General features: G+C 35.8%; 1 protein-coding gene across 3 annotated transcripts; it reads right to left on the minus strand.

Moving 5' to 3' along the window:
- Nucleotides 1-2541: 2541 nt before the first annotated feature.
- LOC104900023 (neutral ceramidase 1) lies at nt 2542-13764 on the minus strand. Of its 3 annotated transcripts, none has more exons than XM_010687339.4 (11): nt 13509-13764; nt 13046-13160; nt 11068-11458; nt 10588-10796; nt 9198-9551; nt 7806-8070; nt 7443-7710; nt 7215-7340; nt 5661-5724; nt 4645-4814; nt 2542-3339 (listed from the first exon to the last, which is right to left on the minus strand). In XM_010687339.4, the coding sequence occupies exons 3-11, from the start codon at nt 11406-11408 to the stop codon at nt 2791-2793; spliced, it is 2346 nt and encodes a 781-aa protein (XP_010685641.2). In that variant the 5' UTR covers nt 11409-11458; nt 13046-13160; nt 13509-13764; the 3' UTR covers nt 2542-2790. The 3 variants fall into 3 exon arrangements, with proteins under 3 accessions (XP_010685641.2, XP_010685642.2, XP_010685645.2); XM_010687340.4 differs by having other exon boundaries at nt 13046-13175; XM_010687343.4 differs by lacking the exon at nt 13046-13160.
- Nucleotides 13765-15655: the final 1891 nt, after the last annotated feature.

Below are 15655 nucleotides of genomic sequence, written 5' to 3' on the forward strand. Positions count from 1 at the left end.
AAATACACATACAAAAAGTAGTATACGGGTAAAAAAGAAATAAAAAAAAAATAGTAGGATTTAGGAGTATATAAAAAACAAACATATAACTTGATGGTATTATTATGAGTTCATACACTCATGTGTAGAGAGGTGACAAACGGATCATAGTACGTATCGAGTCATAATTGGATCAACTTTGTGCTTGGGTTACAATCATTTTGGAGCCCGATCGAGTAAGGGTCCATCTCACGACCATGGGATTTCGAGTCATATCATGTTGAGTTAAATCGGGTTTTCAATTTCGCAAATAAATACAACACATATAAGACTAAGGGCCTGTTCTCCCCAGCTTATTTTCAGTTCAGTTCAGTTCAGATCAGATCAATGCAGTTCAGATCAGATCAATTCAGTTCAGTTCAGATCAATTCAGTTCAGATCATTTCAGTTCAGTTCAGCTCTTGACAATACTTTTACTCTCACATATCACTATTCATTTCAATTCAGTTCAGTTCAGTTCAGTTCAATTCAATTCAGTTCAATTTAATTCAGCTGTTTTATGCCGAAGAGAACAGGCCCTAAAGAGAGGAGGTTCAATAATTAATAGACAGTAGCTAAATCATATATAGTATTTGATGACAATTTTTCCCCTAATTTGCTTAAAAATTAACTAATATGACAACTTTACGGGTAAATTTCGAGCCATCATTGTCTATTTCATGTCGGGCTGGGTAATTTCCGGTTCAAGTCATATTTTGGTCTATTTTTACTTTCAGTGCGGGTTATTCGAGTTTCATAACTATTTCGGGTGCAAACATGTGTTGGGTCGGGGCAACGGATACGGTGTCTATTTTGCCGGCTATACTCATGTTTAGTGCATGGTACACTTAAGATTGATATTTGAACATCTAGAACTCTCTTCTGTTTTTAATACATTTTTTTTAAGGTAAGATGAAGAGGCCTCACTTGAGGGGATAAGGGAAAATTCTCAAATGAGTCCCAAGAGATTAGATCCCTAAACCTCAGGGATATGAGGTGAAAAACAATGTCACTAATCCACCACCTCACCCTCCTTTTTTTTTAATACATATTGCTCATTTGGATGATTACAAATGAGCAAAAGAGTAGACTTTGGTGTACTATGCTCACGGAGTCACGGTACACCCAGGTGTGCGATAAATATTTTAATATTATCATAATTATATATATTTTTTAATTTACAATTTATTGATTATATATACTACTATTATTTTAATAGATTAGATATTGTACTTTTTTATGGTATGAGCAAAAAGAACATAACAAGACTGAATTGGTAGGGTTTTGTTTGTTGGGTTGAGCTTGAGCTTATTGTAGAATACCAAAACTAACTCTTTGTTGTATTACCAATAACCTTTTTATATTTTTTATCAATTATATCAATAAGTCATTAAGTATGCTTAATGTAAGTCATTTATGCGGTATTAATAGGCTCCATTCATAACCGCCTTCGCGGCTCATATGGATAAAAAAAAAAATAGGCTCCATTCATGTCATTTGTTGGCAAATGGTAACAAGTGTCATATCATCAAGTGTGTAACATAACAAATGAGGATTAATATAACTACAAAATTTTACACATTTCATAAACCTAATTAATATAGAGATACTGATATTAGCAAGTAAGACAAATGAAGTGGACATAGGTGCATTTTATACATCAATACCTGAAAACAAAAATTATAGGAGCATGAAACAAACTAGTATGAATATAAATATATAATGGGAGCTTGAATTCAAAACCCACTTAAATTGTCAAGTGAATTGATCTGAGAGTGGTATTTACGAATTGGATTTATCAAAATTATTAAAAAAGACAGTTTAATTTTATTATAAAAGTATATCTAGTCACTAAATGGATTAAACTAACCACCGAAAGAAATTAACCTAATCACTATTGGGCTTACCATTACCTAATTTTAATTTGAAAACTAGACGGTCTCTTATAAGACAAACTATTGAATTTATAAGTTTGGGGTCTTTAAAATTTTTATCGCCTTCTTCAATATCCCTAATGGAGTTTGAATCAACAGTTAAATTGATATGCTTTACTGTCGTGCTAAGTTTCAGGAATCTAGGGGTTGGACTAAATAAGATGCTATATTGACAATATTGTCACTTTCTCAGTACTAATTGCTTCAAATATAGGGGTTGGACAAAAGAAATCAGCGTAATTGGTGATAAGAGGAAGACAGCAATGTAATCCAGTAAACTTATCTACCAGGGCACCAGGCCATATATAGATTTGGGGTCTTACCACTGCACCAAAGGAAGCCTCCTAATTTTATGTTACAGAAAACATAATACACCCGTTTTCGGAGCCCTGTTCTTTCGGAGGACCTGTACAGTTGCCTATGTTACACATCTTTTGGTAGCGAACTAACAATGCTATGGAACAATTAAGCATCAATCAAAGGATCTCCTTTTTATTAAAGCAGACCATACCCCTAGTCCACGGTCATCTTCTCACCACAGGGTTTGTTGTAATTACAAGTTCAATGCATACATGAGGTACCATCAGTATTCAGAATAAGAGAGGATGACATTGACATCTGCTTTCCATTATTCATCATCAGTATTCATACCATGGCGAATAGCGTAGGCAGTTCAGTGTTATTTGTAGAAATAATATAAACCATACAAACTTACGATACCCCTCATGATCAACCGGAGGCAAGAAGACTCTTTGGCTACAGGCCTAGAGCACTTCACTATGCAAATTTTACTTGTGATGTCCAGAAAAATGCACTACATGTACAAATACCTAGAACCTCATGCTACCACAAACGCACTGCATGCACCCTCGAAGTGGTGAACTGATCCAAAAAGGCCCTTGGCAGCACCAAAATGCCGTATTCTATATACACCTGCCTGCGCGCCTTGTGGGATCCTCCATTCGATTGTGGCCTGACTCCGGGCGCTGAGTTTTCCAGGCCTGGACCACTTGAAACGGAGACAGAAGTCATCATCATCATAGGCTGGTTCCCAACTGTCCTTCCCACGGAGCATCTCCACCAAAGCAAATGTACCTTCAGTCAAGAGATCATTTCTTGGGCAGGCTGACCAGAAGACAACACTCACCATATCACCTCGCTTATACGTTGCATTCCTGGGAACATCCGTGCTGCATTCTCCAAAGTTTGAACCAAGGGGAGCCATATCGATGATGACCGGAGTGAGAAAGCTTAATTGCTTGTTGAGGAGATCTGGTGGCTGAGGGCCTGGTTCGACACCATGGCCATGGATGAGGGCTCCAGCAAGCTTTGTGAATTCTTGGATGAAGGCACTTAGTGTGTGCGGACCGTATAGAGTAGATGCACCCTAAGAAGCACCATAATATCTTTTTACAGAGATAGACAAATATAATAATTTCTGATGGTAATATAAAAACCTTTTTAAGGTACTAATATGTGTACCAGTGAGACCTACGTTTCTTAGAACTAGCAGACATTCTCCTGAGAAAAAATTAGTGTGTCCTTGATAGGGGGTAGTTCTGGGCCTTTTGGCTGTCATTGACCAGCCCATAGGTGGAAACAGATTCCACCTTAGAGCATGTTTGGTTCAAGCCATGGAATGTAAAGGGAATGGAATCAATAGAGGAGTGATATGGTAACAAAACTTGTTATTTATTGAGTATTTGGCTCAAGCCTTGAAATGGAAAGGGAATGGTAACCAACTAACCATTAGTCCATTACCACCAAGAAATGTATTTTGTTACTTGAGGGGGAAGGGAAGATAACAAACTAAGGGAGTCCATTACTATCAAGTAATGTCATGAGGAGGGATTGAACCAAACAAGAACAAAGGGAACATGTATTCAATTCCGTTTCTTAAAGCCCAAAAATGTTGTACGAAACATGCTCTTAGTGGTTCTAATAGTTGTAACAAATTGACTTTCATTTACCCTACTTTGACCATATTTTTTACACACACACATATATGATTCAAATGTTATTATGTAAGTATAACTTCAATTAACCAATAGTTGTAGGCATTGGTGGTCAAAGTGGTGTATTCACTGTGTTGGCATCAGATTGTTACAACTAATAAAAGATGGAGAAAGTACAAAAGTATAATCAGATTACGTAATACAGGAAGATCCCTATGAAGGAACCAATTTTGACCAACCCCCAACATATATTAACTTAACCAATGATTATATGTTTGGCTAGTCTAAGCCTCTTGAATGGTCTTTGACTAGTAGATACAAGTCTGCTCACATCTGAACATGACTTGCCTTTACATAATAACAAGATAAATGCAAGCAAGTAGTGATTGATGTTCTTGTTAATATGATCCTACCCCAAAACATAATGTCTTTCACTAGTCTCGAGACCAAGTATGGGTAAATCCATTCAGTAAATTGTGTGTAAACAGCTGGAAAAAGTTGAACAAAATTTTATGTTGATGGCTTGTAATTTAGCAGCATTGGGTCTGGTTTGATAGGACATTAACACTACCATGGGACCATAAGTGACTATATGCTGCTACCAAAATATTAACAACAAAATCAACTTTTAATATTACTAACTCGAAGAAAGCAATGGTCATGTTAGCAAAAAAAAAGCAGTGGTTATGTTAGGAAAAAGAAGCAACATCATAACATTCTGGAAATGGTAAACTGACCTCGTATCTTTGGACCTGGTATTCCTCATAGGTGGTAACATACTGTGAATAAGTATTTGTCAATCCTGCTATAACAACATGAAGTCCACCATTGAATTCTTGATTAGATGCACTTGCAAGGACCGTCTTCACAGCATCTCGGAGACGCCTACCAGCCATTGTTGTGAACTCTGACAAGAAAGGAGAAAAGAAATCAGCCATAAGGCCCATTAACAGAAATAAAGCAAAAGATGTACATCGAATTCATTGATCGCATGAAACTCTTAATTTTCTGAAATGGCCAAGATGGCACACTACCATGACACCAAAATCTTGAAGTTGCAGCCTTGCACAATAAAAACTATGCTCCCAAATTCTTTAAACATGTCTTCTCACCTCAACATACAATGTCACATCCTAGAACTTAATCACCTGCCACGCCCTAGAAGGATCAACTCTTTTCTAATAATACCTACACCCTAACAGATTTGGTGAGACTCGTTCGAAGAAAATTCTTAAAATTAGCCGAGGGGTGTTGGTGTATGTTACATTGCTACTAAGAGGACGTTCATCATTAAGCTATGTGAATCCTGAGGTACTTGTGTCGGATACAAATACATGTCGAAGTCTCCAATTCGAGTATTATATAAAACAAAGTACTGAAGTGTCTATTCCCATGTTGGAATGTCGACACAAGACCTTGAGATAAAATGAAGAGTCCGAGCAACATAGTGATGATAAGAAGCATTGGTCATAGGCCACAATAGACCGTGCATATAATACCAATGTCATGGTGACTCTCAGCAGTACACAAAAACCAATACATGAGACAACGAACACTTTATAACTTTTATGACACCAGCAATTTAAGTATCCTGCATCAAAGGCATTCTTAATAAGATAGATGAAAGATTATGTATAGAACTATAGATACACCGAGCATTACGAACTGCGCAATACAGAAGCTGGAAGTCTAACAAGTTGACAAAGGAAACATCCTTGATGGCCGAAAATAAGCAGACTAGACTAAAGACTACCTGAAGGTACACTTAGGATAACCAGCTGCCCAATTCGCAAGATCTGGACTGGGAGTATTGCAGGCTGCACAAGAACAAGTGCATGCAAGTTAAAGACTTGTAATCAATCCTTACTAATCATTTACTGACTAGATCACACATGGAACAATCTAAAACAACAAAATTCCTAGGTCCCAATTTGTTTTGTTCACTAATGAAAAATAATTTACTAAGTAAGCCACAACAGAGTAGTATTAATTTTTAATGCAAGCTGGTTGCATTCTTCATCTGTAGTTCCTTTTTTTCGACTTTTGCTTTCACTCTGTAGCGATCATCCTTCTCTCAAAACCCAGCTCTTAATTGCTGGGATGCTCGGACTCGGGTACGAGTGTCGTAGTCGGGTATGGGTCCAAGGGTCGGACATGGGACATTCTAAATTCAAGGACTCGCGGAGGTAAGTGTCCAAATTTTGAATATGGACTCGGGGACACGGCAACCAGTGAAAAAATCTTGATTTTATTTGTATCGGATGTATATTTTTAGTTTTTTATATTATTTTTTAGTATTTAATCTCTTAAAAATGAAACATAAAGTTACTGCAAAGAAGGAGAAAATAAGGATTTTTTAAAAAAGAATAAGGAAAGAATCAGTGATTGGGAAGAATACAAAATTCAAATGAAAGGAATGATAATAAATAATGTCAGCTGTAGCATTGGCAATTGTAAAAGCATAAAGTTACTCTAACATTGACCGTCAGTTACCCATTCACAGTTCAACCATTGTCTTAGGTTGAAGACCTCAAGAGGTCTCGTTTAACCATTGTTTTAGGGAAGCGAATCAAGCGGCGGATTTCATGGCTCATAGGGTTCACGAGGCTTCGTCTTTATTGTTTTCGTTTTCTTCTTCTAAAGTGGTTTTTTCTTCCATCATCCGAAAGAATGTTGTAGGGTGGTCCTATGTTAGGAATCAAACCTAGTTTTTCTTTCCTATAACCAAAAAAAAAATAATACGCATTCACAGTTCCCACTTCCCATAACACCACATGACTTCAATTTTCTCTCTCTTCTCTTCTCTTCTGCACTTTTCTCTCTCTTCTCTCTCTACAAAAGCAACGGGGTATCCGGGAAAAGTTTCAGGCGAAGTTTTTGAAACCCTGAAGTGCTGAGTCCACTTTCTCCCCCAAAGGTCCGACCCGGATTTCGTGTTGGCACCCGCGTTGTGTCGTGTCAACACCAGTGCGGCGGGGTTGGTGGCCGAGTCCGAGCTTCCCAGCTTAATTGTGTCCAAAATTTTATTGAATTTCAGGGCCTTCAAGCTGTAAAAGTTTTAACAGATGACCTACTTCCATTATCTTATTTCAGCTTATGCCCTATACCTATAGAGTTAAAACTATAAAAAACTATAACTAAACTCAATCATCCAGTGACATGGTAATTCATACAAGTTAGCATACTCTACTATCAAGCAAGAGTTGACTCTAAAGTCCCAACTCCTGAGTGAGCAGTGCTATTCATACCTCCAGTCACAATTCTTGAGTATACATAACTTTCAATAATACACCATGAAGAAACTTACCGCCCAATCATATGGCAACTTCATTTCACCAGTATCAAGTAGGATAGGTTTTGGTTGATGACAATCGACCTGCTCTTTTCCCGGTGTCTTCAGTACATTGCGCACAACTTTCCAGAAGGGGTTTCCCTGACATTAAGCACGATGTAGATAGTGATTTACTAAATATGGAACACTAATCAAATGAGCAGTACTCATAATGGAGAACATTGATTCAACAATTTCAATTACCTTGTCATCTCCCTGCTTAAAATCAAAAGCTCCTGGTCCATCAGTAGTACCAGCAGCAAAGGCAAATCCCATAGCAGCTGGACATGTTTTAACGACAGAGCTACCTCCTTCTTTAGGGATTGTCACCTCAAGTTTAGAGAAGTCCACATAAGCATGGCGAAAATCAATCTTCCCTTTTATCTGTTCAGAGGCTGCTTTAAATAGATCAACAGCTTTCCTGAACTGTCTTTCCCCAATAATACGTGTGCTCTCAAATTCATCAGGGTATCTGCGATGAAAAGATACGTTTAAAAATTTGCATAAGCACAGAAAGTTTACCACCCATATCAGCAGATGTATTTTAAGTAACTACTGCAAACATACCCTGGTCCTCGTCCATAACATAGCTCATTCTTCCCACCACATGTACTATGATTGAAGTCACAAGGAAGGCCAGTGTCAGTGCAAAATGCACCAAGAACATTAGGACTAACATCACCACAGTTTGATTGACAAAATGCAGCGACAAATTTAGGTTTAACCCCCTGTCGAAGATCACTTCTCACACGACTAGAAATGCTCAGATATTTGGTAACTTCTCTTCTAGAAGAAGCCTGAAAGGAAGCAGCAAGATCCAGTAATTCACGATCTGCATCATAGAACATTCAGGAGAATTTAAAATCAAATCCTCTGGGATCATGTTTGATAAGTGCAATGTCTGCATGAACCAGGTTGGATGTGTATAAAAGCTCAGGAAAAGCTCATGAGCAGTATCACTATAGAATACACAAGAAATACACACATTTGATTCTTAAACTGGTACTTTAACCACCAAAAACACTTGAAAGCGGGAATACAGGGAATATCTCCCACGTTGGTAAAGCTGGTAACTGTAAGGGCCAGCTTGTCAAAACCATGTCATACCAAAACCATTAATCCAATACCTCCAACCAGGCCCTTCTCCAGCTATTTAACAGTAGAGCAACTAAAAAAAATAGAATTCTAGTTTGATTTAGTCATCGAATAAGGCATTCTCACATAAGATAATCTGAGGCTACTCGACATATATATATATATATATATATATATATATATATATATATATATATATATATATATATATATATATATATATATATATATATTAATATATAATATATATATATATAGAGAGAGAGAGAGAGAGAGAGAGAGAGAGAGAGAAATGAGTTCATATGACAATGCTTCTTAGGGTGAGAAATGAGAAGGAATTACAATTTAAGTAAAAAGTACACATATTATCCTTTTTACTGAAATTTATAAACTATGAATTTACCGAAATTGTACAAAGGATTATATAAATCATCGTGACAAAATTTATATAATCCTTTTTACCAAAATTGTCATCCTTTATGGAAAACATAAAATCCTTTTTATTGAAATTGTAATTCCTTTTCACTTCTTAGTTCTCATCCTAAGATCCCTTCTCACTGGAACTTGACTCTATGTAAGGGAAAGATCACATGAGCAAGCATCTTACATAAAAGATGAGAAGTTAGAGTCACAGCTCTTCTTACTTAAGACTTAAGAGTCCCAACACTTCTTACTTAGAGTCACATCATTTCTCATGCTTTCTCATGTGAGCTTATTTATCTATCTATATATATACACACTCCAAATAACCACATCACAGGTCTGGTGGAGCTGCAGCGACACCATTAGAGGAAAAAAAACCTATTATTCCTCATTCTGAAAACATCATATACTTTAAAGTTTGAATAATACTGTGATACTTACGCCTATCGTTATGTTCAGGAATGATATTGGAAATGCGCCTGGGAATTCTTTCCATGGATCCTGTATGAGATTCATCAGAATAAACATTTCCACCATCTTTCCCATCAAACCAGTCTTCCATAAATCGTGCAGCAGCACCCTTGTTATCCCCGCTTATCAATGAATTTGTACGACTCATGGATGTCCCGTGAGTCGCAAACCAGTTAAAACTGCCAATTGGCCCCCATTCATTGTCCACAAACTTTAGAAGGGTCATCTCCTTATCAACATCATACTTGTACTTGGCGCGTTCTTCGGAAGGATTGTTTAAATAAGCACTAGGACTGCGACTGACACCAGCATCAAGTATCTCTCCTGTACAAGGTGTATCATGGCTTAACATAGGTGAGAAGATATGCGGAATAAAAATAGTCTAAAAATTACCAAATTAATACCACCCAAGAAAAGGCACCTTAGTCAATAGACCATTATAAAGCCCTATATAGATAGTCACAACACAGGCTTGGAATCTACTATGAAGCACAAAAACAAGCGCATAGCTCATGCAAATTAAAATATATATTATAAGTGAATAAAATCGAAATTAGCCTTGTTTAGTAATTGCCTTTCACCAAGAATTCAAAGGGTTTTGGCTTTTGTATGTTTTGCCAACGGTTGGTTGGTTATTAACTTATTATGCCATAGTTAAATTTACCAAACATCGTTTGTAAATAGCTAACCCTACCGACTGACCAATGCCAATACAACCTGCAGACACTACCAAGCACCAACTAGTGAAACAAGTCAAGTGAACCAGCCAAAAGCTCAATGCCAAACAGAGCCAAGTATCTACATCTGGAAAGTTGCCTAACAGAGAAGAGGAGATGAACCTGTCCAGCCTTTCATCAAAATACAATTTCAATTGGTAACCTTACACATGTATTCCTAAAAACTGACATAATATACCATGGCACTTCAAGGACATAATCTAACAGAGCTTGGAAAGAGAAGACTGAACAAAGATGGTCAATTCTAAAGATGTTGAATGTACTTTTGCAAGCCGCTAGTACATACACTAAAAGGCATTGAAAGCTAAGAAAACTAATCAATTAACATGGGAATTAAGAATTGTTCAAGAATCATTATTAGAGTGAGACTGTGAGAGCAAAGAACAAGAAGAGAGATTGTAGGGCACTATCACCACATATAGATCACCTAAAAGCAACCAAAATTTATGACACTCAAAGAAAGTTATATCCATTCAGATCACCCAAATGTGTAATACAGCTATTCCTAAGTCCTATGGTGCAATCTTTCTCACTGAAAATAAGATCAGAAAGAACTATGGTTTATATACAACTTAATCCTATATAACACCATTAATGAAAAATAATGCACAGAAATTGTTCACCTTTGTTCACAAATATTGAACCAGGCCTCAGATTTCCATGGGCTATTATAATACTTTGCTCAATGCCATCAACAAGAGCATCAAAAGATTGGCGCACAAATCCAAGAGAAGTAACAATATATACAACATATTGCAGATAACCCCCAGGACCAGCATGTGTATGAATGCCACTGATAGCAACATTGTTTTCAGTGTACAGATTCCCATACCTGCAAAAACTCTTAACGATTTTAATCACAGTAGAAAGCCTTTTCTAGATACGAAAAATAATGTGTATACTATAGATTACTCATTTCTGAGGTGTCAAGTACAGTAATTTTTATGTTCAATTAACACTGGGACCTCATCACCCACTCCTACCACCTAAAAGTCACAGTACTTTAGAGTTGAAAAGATGCTTTGCAAACTCAAAAAAGAAAATAGGACAATTTACATGTAAGTTCAACATGAACTTGATCCAAATATACAGCAAATTGTTACCTTGATTTCAACCTCTCAAGCACTTTGATTCTTACAAGTTGCGAGGCCATACAAGCATCAAGATTCACAAAAACTACACGATTTCCTTGTGGCTCTGCCACTATAAATGCCCGAGCGCGCAATCTAAAATGAACCCCTGATGCAATTTGTTCTGTATTTGCATATCCCATCATGTTCACATCAGCGGCTGGTCCAGTGATGTCATAACTCCCCAGCCCAACTAAATAATTTGAAGTCGAGTATACTCCTTTTGCCGTGAAAAATAGGAGTATAAGCAGAACCCAAAGCTGCATGACTGCACACTTTCCCCATATTAGAAGACAGGAAGATTGCAGCTTCATTGTAGACCATATATAGGAACAAAAGAACCTATTCAGGTTTCCTCATATGCCTTCAAAGAGAAACACAAAGTTATCAGCATTAACTACTTTTACAGGTCCTTCCAGGAAAAAAAAAAAAAAACTTTTACAGGTATGAGATAACTAGTAGAACTTCCCACCATCAAATCATAACAAAAATTGCAATGAAACCAAGATAATCACAAAGTTTCTCAATTATTTACGTCTTTTTTCAAAATACATTTCAGCATCACCATATTTATTTTCGAAAAAAAAATTATCCCAATCAAGATAAACTGTCACAGTCCATTTCCGTGATTATCTTGTTCACAATTGACGAAAGCTAAATCGACAACTAGCAACTTTCCCCCAGATCAGTCATCATATTAGAGTAAAACAAAAGCCCAAAAAATTTAGATTAGAGTGAAACAAGCAATCTACACTGAATACTATTGCCATGTGTTCTTGCTCGTAAACACGGTCTAACAAATAACAGTGAAGACTTTGCAGCTAAAATCAACTAAACAAGACAAAAAAACATGAAAACTAGCATAAGTTGAGTTAATTGCAGATGTGATCAGCCCCGTGCCTCACATTTTAAGGACCCTTCGCAAACCAAGAGATAAGACCTAAGGGCCCTTATATTAGAAACGTACTTCAACTATAAAATATATTCCAATCGAAATTAAACATATTATCTCATTCAACAGAGTACGTTTTTACAGCACCAAAATTAACAGAGTTTCACCAAAAAGAAAGACGGCAATTCTTCTATTCAATCCACTCCAAGTAATTTGATTAAACCTTGTGCTCGTTTCCTTTTTTCACTCCAAGATAAATATTCTTTTAGGTAACATCCTATATTGTATACCATAAAATCATACACCCTATTTGTCATTTATTGTTATTCCCACTTTGCTTTTCACAGTCTCCAAGCACCAGCTGTAACCATAATTTTCTCTTGTTGTATTTTAGTGCAAATTCTAGAAAATCACTTTAATTTTTGTAAGCAAATCGGTCAATAATAAGTTTATAATACAAAATTTCAGATTTATGCAATATAAAAGCTCAAAGTTTATAAAATGTGATCATAAAAGTCAAAGTGGGAACAACATACAAGAACAAACCAATTATATTCTCTAGTCTATCAATTGCACAAGTAAGAAGGCAATTCCCAATTCCAAAGTATATGTCAATCGATTAACATCCTAATTTAATTTAGATTAGCACATACTCCCTCCGTCCCAAAATATAGTTCATGTTTCCATTTTAGGTGTCCCAAAATATAGTTCTTGGTTTCTAAATTTAGTTCCAAATTTTCCCGTAATTTGCCTAGAAACACCGTACCCCATCATTTATTTGTTTCTTGAACTTAGTTTTTTGCTTTGGTTATTCAACCCAATGGTTACATAATGTTGTTTCACCAATTATTCTTCATTCTCTCTCCTAAAATCATCTTTTACCATACAACATCTATCTAAATAAACAAAAAATCTTTATTATCACTCTTAGATTCTACCTAAATTAATTCCCGTGAAAAAAATAGAATCAGGAACTATATTTTGGGACAGATGAAGTAATTACAAAACAGTCAATACAAAAATGCTTAAATAGTGAAATAGACATAAGGAAGTACTCACTGTCCAATTGATAAGCGGCTATAGGACAGACAAGGCAAACCAAGGGCGGTACCGGTAGCGGCTGCGGCACGCCGGGCCTCCACTTGACTCACGCAACCACAGCCGCACGCCGGGCCTGGATGTGATAGCACTTATACACCATTATAAGCAAACAATAGAGCTAAATTTTCAAAATTTTAACAGCTAAATTATAAACTACACATTCACACATCAAACAATCACAAATTCCTCACCAATAATTGTACGCAAACACAGAAATCACAACCAAATCAGCAACAATACATCTAGCTTTGTTTATATCTAACCAATTTTCATTTCACTGACCTAATCAAAATTTAAGCAAACAATTAACATCAATTTCGTATATTCATTATATAATGAAGATTGAAGAACACAAGTTGATCACATAATTGCAATTTGCAACGAATACACACAGAATTTCAGAAAGATCATAATTCGTTACCTAAATCAATTGAATTTTGGCGCCAAATTCAACGACGATGAGAGAAAAATCTTGCTAAAAAAGAGCAGAAATTGGGAGGTTTTTTTGGTGCGTTAATATGGGAAGAGAGAGAGAGAGAAAGAATGTCAATGTATGAAACAGAAAGTGGAAAATTGGAAGCTTGAAAAGTCTATTTTAATGGAGTTGTGGGTCCTAGTCTTGTGGAACACACTATATGAGTGAAAATGAAACAGTGAAGTGAAGCTTCGTTAGTTTGGCACTTTGGCGTAGTATGCTGTTGCTTTACTCAATTCACACAGACAAGAAAAAAAGGAGGAAAAAAAGTTACTATTATAGGAATATCATATTCCGTAATATTCAATATTCATCCTACTGTGTCTGTGACTGTGTGTATAATTGCGCCCTGGATTTATGAGACGGTTAGGTTTCGTGTCATAAATTGTGGGTGTACGTCTACTACATTGATGGGCTGCTGCTGCTTGGGCCTCAATTCGTACAAGTAACAACTACTCAATTTAATCAACATCAAAGGAACATTGCTGATTATACCCCCTTTTCTTCCTTTTTCCGTATACGGAGTCACGGAGATTGATATGTTTACCCATCAGGTAAGTAAGCAATTAGAGATACACAATTGAACGATTATTCCTAACAAGGTCTAGGGTTCAATTCTTACCCCAAGCATTTGCTTGGGATTTAAGGGGGAAGGGGGTTGGGGGTGTCTGACTTGTAATGGGTCCCTGGATAGGGGTTTTGTGCGAGGGCAGCTCAAAAAAATCTTCTTACCAAATTTTTTAAATAAATTAAACGATTACTCCCTTTGTCACTTAATAGATTTCTCATTTCTCCAATGCACGATTTGTGTTGTTAATATCTTTAATTATATAGTAAAAAATTATAAAAGTTTGATTTTCCAAATAATGAGACGAATCAAATAACACCACTATGTTTTATCTAATATTTTGGAATTTTTAAAAGGATTTTCTAGTGTCCAAATTAGAAATAAGAAATCTATTAAGGGATAGAAGGAGTATTAAATATGTTAAATTAGACTCCACTAATTATTAGTGTCTGTATCTAATAGATTAGTTACCCGTAATTGTATTCTTCTAAAGTTTTGGGATTCCATTTCGAGTGCATTTATAATTATACATTGTTACCTTAAATTCAAATTTAGATATATGATAGTTATTTTTTTTTTTTTTTTTTTAGGGGGATATATGATAGTTACTTATTTAGTCGTTTTCTTGTAGATAAGAAGCTAACTTTCCAATAATAATTTCAAAGGGATTTTTCATTTTTAAGGGTGTGAAAATGTCAGTTTGATTCCGCAGAAGTTCTTCAACTTATTGTAGAAACTTATATTACTCTTTATGTCTCTGATTAATTACAACACTTTTAATTTTAAGCATGAACCCATTGTTATTTTATTATTTTCTACACTACAACTATGCCTCACCCCTATATTGAAAACTATGGAACAACAATAAAATGATATCCACCTCACTCATCCACCATCAATTAGAGGACTTGCATAATTTATCTACTATATAAAAGTATCAAGCATTTTGTATCAAATTAACTTTTACAGTGTGATGATGAGACTTATATCTCAATTTAGATACTTCCTACAACTATGTGTAGAAAATAATTAATAATACTATAGAACCAAAGGAATAGGTAGTTGAGGATTACGTATAACTTTCACCATTTTATGAGAAGTATAATGGTACACTAAATGTGGCTTCATGTGTTTCAGTCGCCCAAACAATCATCCAAGTTTATAATTTTGTGAAACTTCTTGTCATATTGTAAAATAATTGTTAGCCAGGCATTCATTTTGACAAAATATTAGTAATTAGGCATCTATTGTACAATTTAATGTGGGTCACTAAAACAAAAATGGTAGGTAGGTTTGTGACAATGCATTATTATAATGAATAAAAAAAACGTGATAGTGGCAATTGTGGGGACTATGGAGAAACAAGGTCAGAAACAATACGTTGAAATAAAGAGGTTATAAGGTGAGTGGTTGCCAAAAAAGGTAAATATTTTAATATTCACCTGATGCATATGTGTACCTGGAAGCGCATTGCACGGTGACAATTATAAGCATATTTGTTGATGAGTCGTTTCTTTACAGGTAA

This window comes from Beta vulgaris, chromosome 7, assembly GCF_026745355.1.
Source record: "Beta vulgaris subsp. vulgaris cultivar EL10 chromosome 7, EL10.2, whole genome shotgun sequence".
NCBI lineage: Eukaryota > Viridiplantae > Streptophyta > Magnoliopsida > Caryophyllales > Amaranthaceae > Beta > Beta vulgaris.